We start from the raw sequence: 15,738 nt of genomic DNA, 5'->3' as shown, positions 1-15,738 counted from the left end.
CACATCACCACCTGCTTGTGGAAGCAGCCTGAAGGAAACTATGTAGAATTTAATGTCGCCAAAGAAGGTGACAGATTGAGTCATGCAACTGGCTGGGAATAAGTGGCTTTGTGAGCCTCCAAGGGCTACATGTGGTTTGCTTTTGGGGAACTGATGTTCGCTTTCAAGACTAGTACTGTCCATCTGGGCATTAGCTTGATGCTCTCTGCTCAATGTGTATATTTGTAAATTTAAAGGTATTACAAAAATGCAGAAAATCTTCCATGCTCTCTCCTCAAATGGAAACCGATTCTGTAAAAGTCTACTCCTGAAACTTCCTGCTGTTCAGGGATGCAGGGAGCATGAAGTATATCCAATAGGTTCAGTAGCCCGTGAAAACACACACTTCATAATTGATTTGAACATGTATCCTTGCAGTATTTGTGACTTGTCCCAAGACTGAGGTATATTCTGAGTTATAGCATCTGTACTTTCCTATTCCAGCTGTCCAATGCCCAGCTCTGGAAACTCCAACTAATGGCAAGGGCAATTGCACTCATCCATATGCACACTTTGCATATTACTCCAGTTGCATCTTCTCCTGCAGCTTTGGTTTTGACTTAGTTGGATCGGAGAAGCTCAAGTGCACAGATCGGGGAAACTGGACAGGGGATGTGCCCATCTGTGAAGGTAGGGGCCTCTAGTTAACCTTGGTTCCAAGGAAGGTTTGAGGAAACAGAATGGGCTGAGGGCCGCAGGTTGCCCACCCTGCCCAGGGGTTGCTTCCATGGGTGTATGTCTTGACTTGTGGCTATCACAGGGGCATCAGAGATCAAGGCCTGTCTCTTGTTCAAGTTTGGAAAAGTAATACAAAATGTTACATTTCTTCATCCTCCTCCTTCAAAATCAACATACTCCAGGATACCAGGATTCAGGCTCACTACTTTATTAGTTAGACTAGCTGCCTTACAAATGCACATTCTAGGAAACTCTCAGACTACAATGGAAACAGCTACTCCGCACAACTACAAATATCAGTAGAGGAGCCAAAGTGGATGTTAGAAAAGTTGCCAGCAGCCTGGGCAAGAACTCTTGGCCAGACTAGCTTAGGAGGGATAGCTCCCCTACGGTGGCTCCCTCCTACATAGGCTTGCACACATAGCCAACTTGGTAGAGCGTCTGAGCTCCCCCTCTAACTTTTCCCACTTCACTCTGCAACAGACCCGAGCTTCCCTCAAGTCATACCCCGCATTCTCCACCTCCCCCAAACCCTGGGTTCTCATTGAGGAGGAAAAGGGGGGCTTCAGGCTGAGCCAACTGTGCACCAAGGTCTTGGGAAGGAGGCCTTGCCATATCTGAGCTCACTAGGGAGGGAGTCTCCCCCTGTTCTGGCTGTTCCCATTCTGAATCCAAGCTACTAAACATCTCCACATGCTCAGATTCATTACTGACATAAATTATTATTATTATTATTTATTAAATTTATTAATTGCCCATCTGGCTGGTCACCCAGCATAAAACACTGTCTATGCTAATGTCTACCAAAGGATCCATCGCCAAGAGCTGATCTAATCATTTGAAAAAGCCCTCTATGCCAGTGGCCATCCCAGCACCTAGCGACAGTAGAGTGTTTTATTTACTGCTGCAGCAAAAGTGCTCCCTTGAACAGGGATGCCATGGTAACCTGGCAGGTTGGATATCCAACGTGGATATTAGTCTGCTGGTGCAGACAATTATCACAAACCCTCCCTCTCTCTGATCCCATTCTGTCTACCCTCCATCGAACATACATACATACATACATACATACATGGTGGTTTGATGCCCACACTCTTGTGCAAACTAGCTGAGGGCTTACGAATGGAGAGGTGCATCTGAATGCCGCTCTTAGCACCCATCCCATTGAAAACAGTGGGCGGCCTCTGCAATTGGATGTGTGTTATGCTGCACACCTAAGTTTTTGCCTACAGTTCCTAACAGCAAGGTAATCTGAGACACTCTCTGGAGTTTCCATGGACATCAGTGGGGCAGAACAACAACAAACTCTGTGGAAACAAAGGGGGCAGTTTTGCACATCCCTAGCTTTAGTTTGTGCCCAGCATCTTGCATTCATGCCCAATTAGTTCTTGGTCCTGCATTTTACACTCGTTAACTCACCAGTCTGCCACATGATCCCTTCATTACCCACTCCCTCAGCTTTCAGAAGTGCACCCCAGTATTTTCTTCCTCTGCACTTTTGTCTGTGTAGTGCTTTCCCCTAAATGTTTTTTTCTTCTCCAGCTGCCAAGTGCCCAGTGCTGCATGCTCCAATGAATGGACAGTTAAACTGCTCTCATCCTTATGGAAACTTCACATACAACTCCAGTTGCGACTTCTCCTGTGACATGGGTTTTGTAAGAGATGGATCTGAGATGCTTAATTGTATGGCCCTGGGAAAGTGGACAAGACCTGAGCCAGTCTGTGAAGGTCAGAGCAGGAACCGCCTTGAGGGCCCATACTGGTGGGAAGGTGGAACTGAAATTGTTTAAAGAAATGAACACACATGAACAAGAAATTCCAGGATGTTTTTCAGACCCCCTTTACACTCTCACTAGGCCATGTCCCTGGTTCCATCCCACATGGCTGCAGTGTGCATGTACTCAAAGGAGGGACTAGGCTACTCCCCTATCAACCTGCCTGTGACTTAAGATCATCTGCCCAAGCCTTTCTCCATACACCTCTCCCCACTGAGTTGAGGTGGACATCAGTGAGGGAGAGGGCTTTTTCCACAGTAGCATTCCAACTGCTGCCAATAGCACTATCCTTTAGTGCGGGGCAAAAGCATTTTTATTGACTCAGGCATTTTACATTCACTATCCTTATGGTGTTTGGGGCTGCTCTGAGCACATCTAGGTGGGAAAGCGGTATGCATATTAAAGTTGTAGTAATCATCACCATCTCGTTGGTTTATGTCTTCATGGTCTGTTTTATCTGCTGGTTTTACTTTGGTGTATGGTCTGTATTTATGCTGTTGTACACCACTCTGATATGATGGAAGGCAGTATATAAATCATAGAATAGTAGGGTTTGAAGAGGCCTGTAAGACTATCGAGTCCACCCCCCTGCTCAATGCAGGAATCCAAGTCAAAGCATCCCTGACAGGTGGCTGTCCAGCCTCCTCTTGAGGTGGTGGAGAGCCCACCACCTCCCTAGGTAATTGGTTCTGTTGTCGTACTGCTCTAACAGTCAGGAAGTTTTTCCTGATGTTCCGCTGGATTCTGGCTTCTTGTAACTTGAGCCCATTATTCCATGTCCTGCATTCTGGGATGATCGAGAAGAGATCCTGGCCTTCTTCTCTGTGGCAACCTTTCAAGTACTTGAAGAGTGTGGGTATTATATCTCCCCTCAGTCTTCTCTTCTCAAGGCTAAACAGGCCCAGTTCTTTCAGTCTCTCTTCATACTGTTTCCAGTCCTGATCATCTTTGTTGCTGTCCTCTGAACCCTCTCCAGTTTGTCTGCATCCTTCTTAAAGTGTGGCACCCAGAACTGGACACAGTACTCCAGATGAGGCCTAACCAGTGCTGTGTAGAGGGGAACTAGTACTTCACGTGATTTGGAAGCTATCTGTATTTGAAACAAATACATTTCCTTGTGAACTCCACCCACCATAGATGATTACCTTGTTTATGTGATGTGTCATAGAATCATAGAATAGTAGGGTTGGAAGGAGCCTACAAGACCATCGAGTCCAACCCCCTGCTCAATGCGGGAATCCAAGTCAGAGCATCCCTGACAGATGGCTGTCCAGCCTCATCTTGAATGCCTCCAGTGTGGGAGAGCCCACCACCTCCCTAGGTCATTGGTTCCATTGTCGTATTGCTCTAACAGTCAGGAAGTTTCTCCTGATGTTCAGGCGGAATCTGGCTTCCTGTCACCTGAGCCCATTATTCCGTGTCCTGCATTCTGGGATGATTGAGAAGAGATCCTGGCCTTCCTCTCTGTGACAACCTTTCAAGTACTTGAAGAGCGCTATCCTATCTCCCCTCAGTCTTCTCTTCTCAAGGCTAAACAGGCCCAGTTCTTTCAATCTCTCTTCATACTGTTTCCAGTCCTGATCATCTTTGTTGCTGTCCTCTGAACCCTCTCCAGTTTATCTGCATCCTTCTTAAAGTGTGGTGCCCAGAATTGGACGCAGTACTCCAGATGAGGCCTAACCAGTGCTGAGTAGAGGGGAACTACTACTTCCCGGGATTTGGAAGCTATGCTTCTATTAATGCAGCCCAAAATGGCATTTGCCTTTGTTGCAGCCACATCACATTGTTGGCTCATATTCAGCTTGTGATGGACAACAATTCCAAGATGGTTCTCGCTTGTAGTGTTGTTGAGCTATGTATCCCCCATCTTGTAACTGTGCCTTTGGTTTCTTTTTCCTAGGTGCAGAACTTGGCATTTATCCCTATTAAATTTCATTCTGTTGTTTTCTGCCCAGCGCTCCAGTCTATCAAGATTACTGTGAATTTTGTTTCTGTCTTCCAAAGTATTAGCTATCCTGCCCATCATGTCCATCATGTGACAAAGGAAAGTTTACTATCAGTCAGGTTTTAGTAATCCATTTATCCAATTCCTACAGTGCTGAGTTTAGCACAACATTACTTTCATCTGATGTGTAAAGCTTGTCTGATGTGGATTTGATGTTTCTTCATTGCTTCCCTTCCTCCCCCATAGCCATAAAGTGTCCCCAGCTGAGGAAAATGGATAATATGGAGATGAATTGCTCCAATCCCTGGGGCTTCTTCAGCTACATGTCATCCTGTCGCTTCCACTGTGCTGAAGGCTACTTTCTCAATGGAACAAGCAGGGTGCAATGCCAACCAGATGGCCGCTGGTCTGCAGTGACACCTCTTTGTCAAGGTACTCCTGGTCTATTTTTAATGGGGATACTTTGGGTGACATAATATTGAAAGGGAAGTCCCAGTGGGTTTTTGATGCACATGGCTTCCTCCCAACTTTGCAATTTGAATGAGATGTATTTTTTTTAAGTTAAATGCTGGGTCAGCTGTCATTCTTGCCTCTTTCTGATGATTTAAAAAAAGATTGAAAGCTCATCTAAAGCTTCATATATATGTTATCTGTATACATGTTCATCCTTTGCCTTATTAAAAACATATTTAAAAAAAAAAAACAGTTGCACCTGTGTTCTGGGGCTTGTGGTGGATGCACATTGCCAAGGTGAAAGGTGTTAGCCAATCAGTGCTGCCCACAGCCGGGTTCGCTGCAAATTTGCAGAACCATTTTTTTTTTTCAGAGCTTGACGATGGAGAGGAAAATATATACCTTTGTACTAAACATGATGAGGGCACATTCAGATCAGCCTCTGTGCTCTGATGTTATGTTTGTCTTCACACTTAGAAGTGAAATGAAGTTTTGCAAACCATGTCTCAAATCTGAACTCTTTAATTTAGAACAGATCAGAAATTTGCTTCCAAAATATTTCCTTGGGGAGTGGGGAAATGGTAAATCTGCATTTTTGTTGATTAGTGGATTTTAATTGAGAGAATAGTCATAGAATAGTACGGTTGGAAGGGGCCTATAAGACCGTCGAGTCCAACCCTCTATTCAATAACATTAAGTATCTGCTTGTCAACATCATTATTTTAAATGTTGTTTTTGCCCTAAAACACCTAATCCAATAATAACTAGGAATGTTGAGGATTAAACACGCACACACACTTGAGAATTTCCTCATCTTTTTTTCAGCTCTGCTCTGCTGTCAGTGTTAAATGGTGTTAAACCATTTTCACAGAAGGCTTAACTTGGCATTCAGTGTCCGCTCATATTGCTATTTCTCATGAGGAGACACCCATAGCGATGTCAGGCCTTAACCCAGTTCAAAGATGAGGCTGCAGCTGGGGGTCCAGGTGCAAGCAAATGAGGATCAGTTGGGCCGGAGGCAGCTGATGCGGACAAAGACAAGGCAGTCTAGAGTCCAAAGCAAGGCGAGGCATTCTGTGCAACTCCTCAGTGTGATGAGCTGCTCAGACTGAGGAGCTGCGTGAGATGGAAGGGTTTTTATAAAACCTACTGTTTTGCTGTTGGCTTTTGGGGTCAGCTGACAGTGTTCAGGCGGTGGGATCAGCTGACTGTATTTAGCCTGGAGTGCAGCCTTGATTCGCAGAGCCAAATCATCCTAGTTTGCCGAGGGACCAGAGCCCTGGTGGCGCAGGAAGTAAGGTGTCAAAGACAGAGCACTGAGCACGTGTCTAGCTGCTCCCTGCTCCTAGATGCCATGAAGCCCACTGGTTTGGTCACAGCTAGGCCTGCCATCTGTGGGTGGCACCAGGCTGCGGGCCAACAGAGAGGTGGAAATGGAGGCCACTGAGTGCAGGGCGTGGCCAGGGCCTGGGACAGGTTGGCAGGGAGACAATCCATGAAGACAGCTAGATAAAGCCTGGCTTCTAGGATCTACTGCTTCAGTAGGAAGACTGGTGAACAGCAGTCCAGGCAAGGCAATGCCAGGACTTCCCTCCCACAAGAAGCAGTGAGTGTAGAATCTCTTCTCTCTGGATCAGCCTAGTAAGCTTCATGGGCAAGACTGAGGAGATCTGTTATCTGGTGTAGTTGACTGAAAGGTTAGATAACTAAGAACAGCCTCCCCCAACCTGGTGCCCTCCAGACATGTTGGACTACAACTCCCATAATCCCTCAGCTGGGCACCAGGTTGGGGAAGGCTGACCTAGAAAGGCAACGTTGAATCCCCGTTTCCTTATAAAGTTGAATCCCCGTTTCCTTATAAAGATTATGCACAGCCATCTCCTACCTCTGCCACAGATCTCAGCGTTTGACAGGTGATAATACAGAGGAGGAGGAGAATTTGTAACGTGAATGAGAATTATAAGCAACGTAAGCCTTAAAACGTGATTTTGAGCCAGGGCTGCTTTAAATTACTTTTGAACACAATAAGAGCTGATGCTAAAATACTAGAGTGCTGGAATAGAGGAGGTGGCTCTTTGCTGACCTGCTTCATCTTTAACATATCGGTTTGCTATTAATTTCAGAAAATGGTGCCTCTTATCTCACACAAGTTCTGCTTTATACTGGTGGAACTGCAGTATCGGTTCTTGCCCTTGTGCTCTCTGGGGTTCTGATAGCTCTGGCAATCAAGCGCTTCAGCAAAAGAGGTAGGAAATTCAGGAACTCCACCCTGTTTCTTTGCAAATCTTATCCACATACAACTTAGGTTGTGTTCTCTTTTAATTTTTTTAAATTTTTGATTAAAATGTTCTCCTGGAGCTGATCTAGTTTACGTAGCAAGAGGTGCCAAAATTCTGGTCAACATCACTTCAGACTGCAGTGGGGTATGTGTGTGATAATTTTGAAAGCTCTCCCATGTGTGTGTGTTTTTTAAAACTTTCTGATGTAGTAAACTAGCATGTTGGAGAGAGAGGCTTAGTGCTTCTTCCTGATGTGTTCCTGATACTACACATGCAGAGAGGGTTTTTTTATCAGGTGGTGGTGACGGCAGACAGGATTCAGAAATATGGCACCCCACCTCACTTCCACTCTGAAGTGGAATTCTACTGCCAAAGTCCCCATTTCATTCTGCGTAATGGTCAGACTGGGTCTAAGGGTGCCAACTTCATACTAGACTACACTGTCTTTTATTCTGATGAAATCTGCTCATATTATTCCCAGCACATTTACAGCATATGTACCTTGCGATATCAACCTACATTTTTTTCCTATCATGGTGTACGTATGTTTCATGCTTATGTTATGATAACTTGGCTGCTCTGAGAATACTTTGGCAGAATATTCCCATCTGATACCCCCAGAACCACTGTGGAGTGACCTTTCTCACATATATGAGAGAGAGAGAGAGAGAGAGAGAGAGAGAGAGAGAGAGAGCTAGCGCTGAAAGGGGGTACTTGGGGATTTGCAGCTAGTCAGAAGTAAAACTGATAAATGAACTCTTATTTAATTCAGGTGACTTCCAATTGTATCCACCTCTGTAGTGCATGTTTTCAACTGATTGAAGGGTTTTATAGGTACAAGAGCTACTGTATTTATGTATTCACTATATTTGTATGTTGTTGTTCAGTCATTAAGTCGTGTCCGACTCTTTGTGACCCCATGGACCATAGCACGCCAGGCCTTCCTGTCCTCTGAACATAAATTCAGTCATCTAAGAAATTAAAAGCATTTAACCAATGCAGTGCCTCAGTTTGTTTAGACAAAAACAGCTATAGAACAGGGCCTAAAATTTAAGAGTAGAAAAACTCCATGGTTTTTTTGTTGTTGTTTATTTGTTCAGTCGCTTCCGACTCTTCGTGACTTCATGGACCAGCCCACACCAGAGCTTCCTGTCGGCCGTCGCCACCCCCAGCTCCCCCAAGGTCGAGTCCGTCACCTCCAGAATATCATCCATCCACCTTGCCCTTGGTCGGCCCCTTTTCCTTTTGCCTTCCACTTTCCCTAGCATCAGCATCTTCTCCAGGGTGTCCTGTCTTCTCATTATGTGGCCAAAGTACTTCAGTTTTGCCTTTAATGTCATTCCCTCAAGTGAGCAGTCTGGCTTGATTTCCTGGAGTATGGACTGCTTTGATCTTCTTGCAGTCCAAGGCACTCTCAGAATTTTCCTCCAGCACCACAGTTCAAAAGCATCTATCTTCCTTCGCTCAGCCTTCCTTACGGTCCAGCTCTTGCAGCCATAGGTTACTACGGGGAATACCATTGCTTTAACTATGCGGACCTTTGTTGTCAGCGCGATGTCTCTGCTCTTAACTCTTTTATCAAGATTTGTCATTGCTCTCCTCCCAAGAAGTAAACGTCTTCTGATTTCCTGGCTGCAGTCAGCATCTTGCAGTAATCTTTGCGCCTAGAAAGACAAAGTCTGTCACTTCCTCCACATTTTCTCCCTCTATTTGCCAATTATCAGTCAAGCTGGTTGCCATAATCTTGGTTTTTTTGCAGCACATGTCTTTTGATGTGGAGCGGTACATAAACATTGTAAACAAATAAATAAAAAATGCCAGGACATTGGTAACCAAAAAGAGCTCAACCCATTGGAAAACTCAATTCTATTCCCTTTTTCAGAGAGAACATTCTTTAACCTATGGTTATGCATAGCCAACTGCATGCATTTGTTCTTGAAATCATATTGTAGTGGAGGACAGGAAGGCCTGGCGTGCTATGGTCCATGGGGTCACGAAGAGTCGGACATGACTGAACGACTGAACAACAAGCCACTTTGAATGCCATTTCCTTGGTGGAAAGGTGGGGTATAAATAAGTAAACAAATAAATGGTCAACTAATATGCAGATGAAACACAGTTGAATGCCACAGAAAGGGAAGGAGTGTAGTTTAAGTAGACAAAATTAATAAAATCTCCAGGAAATATACTGAGCTGTCTAGCTGAGAGGCCAAAATATGATGGAAGGGATAACAAGTATGCATTTTTAATAGACAGATGGAATTAAGACTAGGTTCATCTGGAAATCATAACCTGTTGACCTGTTGCAGGTCTGGCAGCAAAGAATATTTTATAGTCAAAGATGACCACAGCATTTTTTGCTTTAAATATGGCCTGCTTTGCACATCATGGCGGCAATTCCTGGGTTGTTTAACCCAGGAATTGTAGGGATGTGTAGATTGCACAAGCTGTGTGTGTATCATTTCCACATTTAATTATCGGTCAACCCAGGAATGACTTGTTCCTGGGTTGTTTCCTAACAAGTTTCTGGGTTCACACATCATGAAACAATCCAGGAACCAGCCATTTCTGGGTTGTTAACTGAAAGTGGAAACGATGAGCGTGGGGCCTGCATGCTCTGCTCATCCCCACTACTCTTGGTTAAAGAAGCCAGGAATTGCCGCCATAACGTGTGAACCAGATCAGTAACTCTCTTGGTTTAACCTATCTCACAGGAACATAGGAACACTGGAAGCTGCCTTATACTGAGTCAGACCCTGGGTCCATCTAGCCCAGTATTGTTGACACTGACTGGCAGCAGCTCTCAAGGGTTTCAGGCAGGAGTTTTTCTAGCTCTACCTAGAGATATCGGGGATTGAACCTGAGACCTTCTGCATGCAAAGCAGGGGCTTTACCACTGAGCTGTGGCCCTTCTAGGATTGTTTTCAGGAGGAAAACCAATAATTCCCTCTGCTCTTTGGAGGAAGGACATGGGATATAAATGTAATCATAGAAATCATAGAATCATAGGGTTGGAAGAGGCCTACAAGACCATCGAGTCCAACCCCCTGCTTAATGCAGGAAGCTTGATTCCCAGGTGGTCTCCCATCCAAGTACTAACCAGGGCTGACCCTGTGTAATCATCCATCACCATCTTGCATTCTAATCAGAATCATTACTATATTTTTATCTGCTGTTTATATTCATAAGTGATAGTAATTAGATCTCTCTCTCTCTCTCTCTCTCTCTCTCTCTCTGCATCATTCATTGGGAACTTTGACTCCATCAGAGGGAAAAAAGAAGCTCCTGAGCCATACCAGGTACTAAGATTTAATATTTGGAATGTGAGGAAGCTGTTTGCAAACAGAGACTTAAAGATGAACAATTACACAAAAAACAGAGATGCCATTCATGAGTCAAACAATTCAAGTGAAGAAGATGTGCAGCATGATCCTGTTATATTTAATCAGAAGTAAATCCCACTGAGATAAATGGGACTTGTTTCCCTGTTGTATGTGTGCTTAGGACTGCAGAGTCAGTGACCTGGTTCACACTTAACGGTAAGCCATCGTAGGTGAATTTCCATCTGGGGCTTTCTGATTTGCAATTTAAAAATTCAAGCCATGGCGGGGGCAGGCCACAGCATATCGTTATGTACGAACTGGCAAGGACAGGTTGTTGGGGTGGTTAATAAGCCACCCAGAATGTATTGCTTGTTATAGGGTTGTGGGTGGCTTGTTAACCACCCCAGCAACCCACTCTCACTGGGCTCACATGTAGCAAGCTGTGGTACGCCTCCACAGCGACTTGAATGTTCAAAATGGCAGCTGGCACTGTGATGAGAAGCTCTACAGGGAAATTTAACCCACAGTGGCTTCTTATTATGTGCGAACTGGTGCAGTCACTGCACATCAACAGGATCATAGATATAGCACCCCCTCAACCTTTGCAGGCTGGTGTTCAATTTGAATGCCACCATAGGTGAATGATAATGTACTGTTTGTGGTGACTTAACCAACCAAGATTCCTATTCAAGCCAAAGCAAATGGTTTGAAATATCTCTAAAAACTAGGGATGGTTCCAGATGAGGCCTTTACTGTGCAACCACCTTGCCTCATTCACAGAATTGTATGGGGGTTCCAAATGATGTCATCTGCAACTTGTAACCCTCCCATGTTTTCCCACTTCTTCCATCTTCTTTCTCTCCACAAACAAAGCTGGTAAAGAAGAAAAGACAGAATAAGTGCCCAATGCCTGGTAGTGCTAAGAGCCCTCCATCTGGAAGTGTCCTCAGTCAGTGGCCTGGTGCTCTGGCCACCTCTGGGCTTCTTTTGCTTGAGTACAGTGACCTTTTCTCATAGCTGAAATGGCAGTTTGAAAAGGTCGCACTTGAGCTATTTTTTCTTTTCCCCAACTCATGTCTCAGAGATATTCACCTTTTCAAATGTTCTTGCCTGAAGTTACATTTCTGGAAAGTCAGTACAATAAGGGCTGGGAGAACAGGCAAGTTAGAGGCTGTGTTTTTGCTCTGTACACATTTTCAAATGCAGCTTAGTGATCATGAGGACTAGAAATATATTTTGTATATTAAATGAACTCTGAGATCCCTAAGATTTTGATAGAACAAAAGTGCCTCGGGGTCAATCTGCCTTGTGTTTCCTAGGCTACACCAGCTTTAGAATAATAACCATTTATTTGTACTGCCTTTTAGTGATTTGGGGGCACCTGGCGTATTCACCAATGCAGCATTTGATTCCTTTTCCTAAGGTAAGCCAGCAGTGGTATTGCTCTGATGTGTTCATTTCAGAAGACTGTACCCCAGTTGTCCTTTCTGAAATCTTGCAACAGTTTACTTGTGAAATACTTCAGTTATTACACAATATTTCAATAATGTGATACTTACGATGCCAGTGCCTTTATGCCCTCTTGTGGCTGGTTTATGTGTGTCAACTACAGCTGCAAACTGGGTTGCTTCCTCACCAGGGCTCTTTACTACTGCCCCTATTAGGTGGTGGAAGGGCAATCAGACTTAGCACTTTATCTCTGGTGGCCCCTCACAACAGATGCAGAGGTGTGTGATATTGCAGAGCTAGGACTGGACTGCAATGTCTTCCTAAGGGAAGCCTTGTGGGGGAATATGGCGTTTGCCAGGCTACCACCAGATCTGCTGGTGCTTGCAGCAGCAGCAAGATACTTTTAAAACAAAGAAAAGCTGCTGCCACCGCCACTTTTCCCAATAAGCCCCCAATGCCTGAACATTGCTAGGCTTTACTCCTGCTTCCCCAATAGTTGTTGGAATGGCCTCATGCTACTACAGCATGCAACTGGCATTCCAAATTGAGGGGGGCATTTTTGGCTTGCACTAGTGATTTCCCAAAAAGTCAGATTTTCTGTGGTCTGGAAAAAGACAGGAAGAACACAGGGAAACCAGAGGAACACAATGATTTGATGACAATATCATGCAGATGCACTGTAAAAAGTGATGGCTTCCATTTTAACAATTTCCAGTAGGGCAGTGCAAGGACCCCTTGACCCACTCCAGAGGCCAATTTGGGGGTTCTGAATCAGGCCCGACGTACCTCAGGCTGATCCAGACCCAGGTCAACCTCCCTTGGCTTCCAGATCCGAAGCACAATCCAGACAGCTGAAGTGCCCCTGCCAGCTGTGTGAGCCCCCTGCTCCTCCTTCTCTGGACCCGCAGGGAGCACCCACAGCCGCTGCTGTCTTTGAGGGAATCACCATTTTCTTTTAAAATGGCAACTCTTCTTCCGGTAAGTAACTGGTGTGACGATTGTGGCCATGAAGGGGCCGCCTACGCAATATTACAGGCACAGATGGACCATTTACGCCTACAATACTCCATAGACGGCCCCTTTATGGCCACAGTCTATGCACCATTTGCTTACCAGAAGAAGAAGAGTCGTCATGGCGACTCCCTCCAAGTTGGCAACAGCTGTGGTGCTCTCCATGGGTCTAGGTAAAGAGCAGGGGGCTCACGCAACTGGGTGGTGGCTGCCCAGATCAGGCTGAAGTGGCCTGAAGCGCTTCAGGAGCGGTCCAACCCACTTTGGGCCACTTCAGACCATTCCCAACGCGCTCTGGAACCTGACTGCTTCGGCCTGAATCGCCCCGATCTGCTTCGGGATTCGGGGTTCAGGCTGAAGTGGTGCACAGCTCTAATTTCCAGAAGGTGACCATGTTAGTTTGCTGCAGCAAAAGCGTTCATGGACACTACCACTTCATCAGATGCATGAAGTGTTAACCTCAGGTTGGCACATTGGTTGGGTGGGGGATGTAAACTGTGTTGTCAGAGGGAATTGAAATGCAGGGACAGCGATGATTACCTTAAAAGTTGCCATTCACAAAAAAGTTTTGGGTGATAACACAGACATCATTGTAATGGTGAGCCAGTTTACATATGCGGTGTGATTACCCCCCCCCCCCAATCTGTCTTTGAAATTTTTTTGTTCAAGATTGGCCACCTTAAGGTCATTGAAAGAGTATCCTGGGAGGCTGAAATGTTCCTCCAGTGGTTTTTGAACACTGCCATTCCTGGTGTCAGATTTGTGTCCATTTATTCTTAACAAATTTATTCTGGCATGAGCTTTTGTGGACACAAATCTAACATCAGTTTACATCTCCTGCCCCCCACCCCCCACCCCCAAGCATGTGTAGACACATCTGCTAATTTGAGGCTAACACTTCATGGATCTGATGCAGTGGGCAGGGTCTATGAAAGATCATGCCAGAATAAAAACTGTAGTCTTTAGAGTGCCACAACATTCTTCCTCTCTGTAAAAATGGAGTGAACATAGTGTAGCTATTGCACCCACTAAGGATGCACCCTTGGTGTCTGCCCCTCAGTTACTCTCTTCTAGAGAAAGATATATTGAGCCTGGATGGCCATATGGAAATATCAAGAGTACAAATTGGGATATGTAATTTTAAAATATGCCTTTAAACAGATGATGATGTGCTAATAACACTTCATTCAAAGCCCTATTTCAAATTCTTTATCAGTCAAGTCAGATTTCTGGGTATAAAGTAAAGTATATGTAACCAGAATGGATAGAATTACACATGCAAAATGAACTACTAGATACTACATTAACCCTTGTAATCTGGGTAATTATTTGGGGATTTAGAGCACTATTTTAGCTCGCTTACCCACCTGTGTGGTGTTAGGATGTGAGGAGGCGCTCTCAGCTGGCAGAGAGGAGCTCCAGCAGTGTGAAGGGGCTACAGCTGCCCCATCATCCCTTGATATGCCAGCAGAAAGCTTCGTGAGCATAGATTTAACTCCTTCACTTGAAGACCTGAAGAAAGAGACCGAAATCCTGAAACTTTGGGTCAAACCTTAAGGCTTGGCAATCCTAATAACAAATGGCTAAGAACTGTGAATTTGTTGCACTTTTTATACTAGCAGCTATATCCTATCATTAAATAGGGTTGCTGCAGTAGGCACTGAGGCTTTGGGCCTGTTTACACGTCATGTTAACCCGTGGTGGCCTATAAACAACGCACCATAGGTTATTTTGCAAATAGCCTACTGTGCCCCCTCACACGATTTCACAAAGAAGCTACACAGCATAGTTTATTCCCTGCTTGTTCCTCCTCCCCCTGTAATCTTCCCACCTGGCTGGGCAGGTATCCCAGCTTTCTTTGCGGATTTTCAAGCCTTTGCCGGGTCCCCTTCTCCGTCCGTATGCAACAAAGAAGGGGGCCTCTAACTCCTTGACAATTGCAAGGAATGGGATGAAAATTAATATGCAGGGTCCCCTTGTGGGGAGCCACCACATGCACTACTGGATACATGTGGGACTTCACATTTTCATGGAAAAATGAGGATTTTTCCACATGCAAAAGCATTTGGGAACTGCGGGAGTGGGGGAGTTGATTTGGAGTCAGAAACACAACTGAATGTGGCAGGAAAACAAGTTTGCTTAGAGATCACTCGAGAGGAGCAGAGTGGCAGCAGCATTTTTGGCTGCTCTTGCCAAGCAGCTCTGTAGGCAATTGCCATAACCCACGCTGGCACAGCAGACACCACGCTAACCCACCATTGGTAAGATAACACTTACTGCATACCGTGAGGTCTCAGGGTGGCTTATTTGGGGGAAATAACCCACCATGGGTGGGAAAAACAGCTCACAGACCACATGCTAACCCATTATAGGCTGCTCTGGACAATAAACCATCGTGGTTTAGTGTGTTGTGTGAACCCAGTCAGTGGCCGCATTCGGATGTCACTTTAAGACATGGTGGCTAAATAAGCTACTCACAGTAGCATATTTTTTCAGATAATCCATTACCCCCACCACACAAGCAGGCTAAGAAACTATTGTGAGTAGCTTATTAAGCTACTGTGCCTCATCTGAGTCATCCCCCCACCCCTTGTCCTGCTGCAGTCCTCCCGCCTGAGCAGAGGCTGTGTTTCACCTGTTGTCAAAACCCTGCGTGCTAACTCTAAAGGGAGCGAAAACCCCAGGAGCACCAAAAAGGGGAAGATGGCTGTAATGCCATGGGGGTTTGCAGGATTAGGACCAAGCCTCCTGCCCTGCCTCCTCTAGTAAATCCTGCCCCTCTTGCC

General features: G+C 45.2%; 1 protein-coding gene across 1 annotated transcript in view; it reads left to right on the top strand.

The window, feature by feature from the left end:
• LOC146347697 (P-selectin-like) overlaps positions 1–15,738 on the top strand; it is a 50,664-nt gene that overhangs the window by 31,300 nt on the left and 3,626 nt on the right. The window contains exons 13-18 of the mRNA XM_084851149.1: positions 484–669; positions 2,260–2,445; positions 4,684–4,869; positions 7,014–7,136; positions 10,438–10,468; positions 11,860–11,915. Coding sequence (XP_084707275.1) covers positions 484–669; positions 2,260–2,445; positions 4,684–4,869; positions 7,014–7,136; positions 10,438–10,468; positions 11,860–11,914 — 767 coding nt within the window. The 3' untranslated portion in view covers position 11,915. The remainder of the gene's footprint in view (positions 1–483; positions 670–2,259; positions 2,446–4,683; positions 4,870–7,013; positions 7,137–10,437; positions 10,469–11,859; positions 11,916–15,738) is intronic.

This window comes from Heloderma suspectum, chromosome 4 (genome assembly GCF_057233095.1).
Source record: "Heloderma suspectum isolate Gila_16-S chromosome 4, 16-S_ref, whole genome shotgun sequence".
Taxonomy (NCBI): Eukaryota; Metazoa; Chordata; class Lepidosauria; order Squamata; family Helodermatidae; genus Heloderma; species Heloderma suspectum.
The sequence above is the reverse complement of the archived record's forward strand: the minus strand, read 5'-3'. Positions and strand labels throughout refer to the sequence as shown.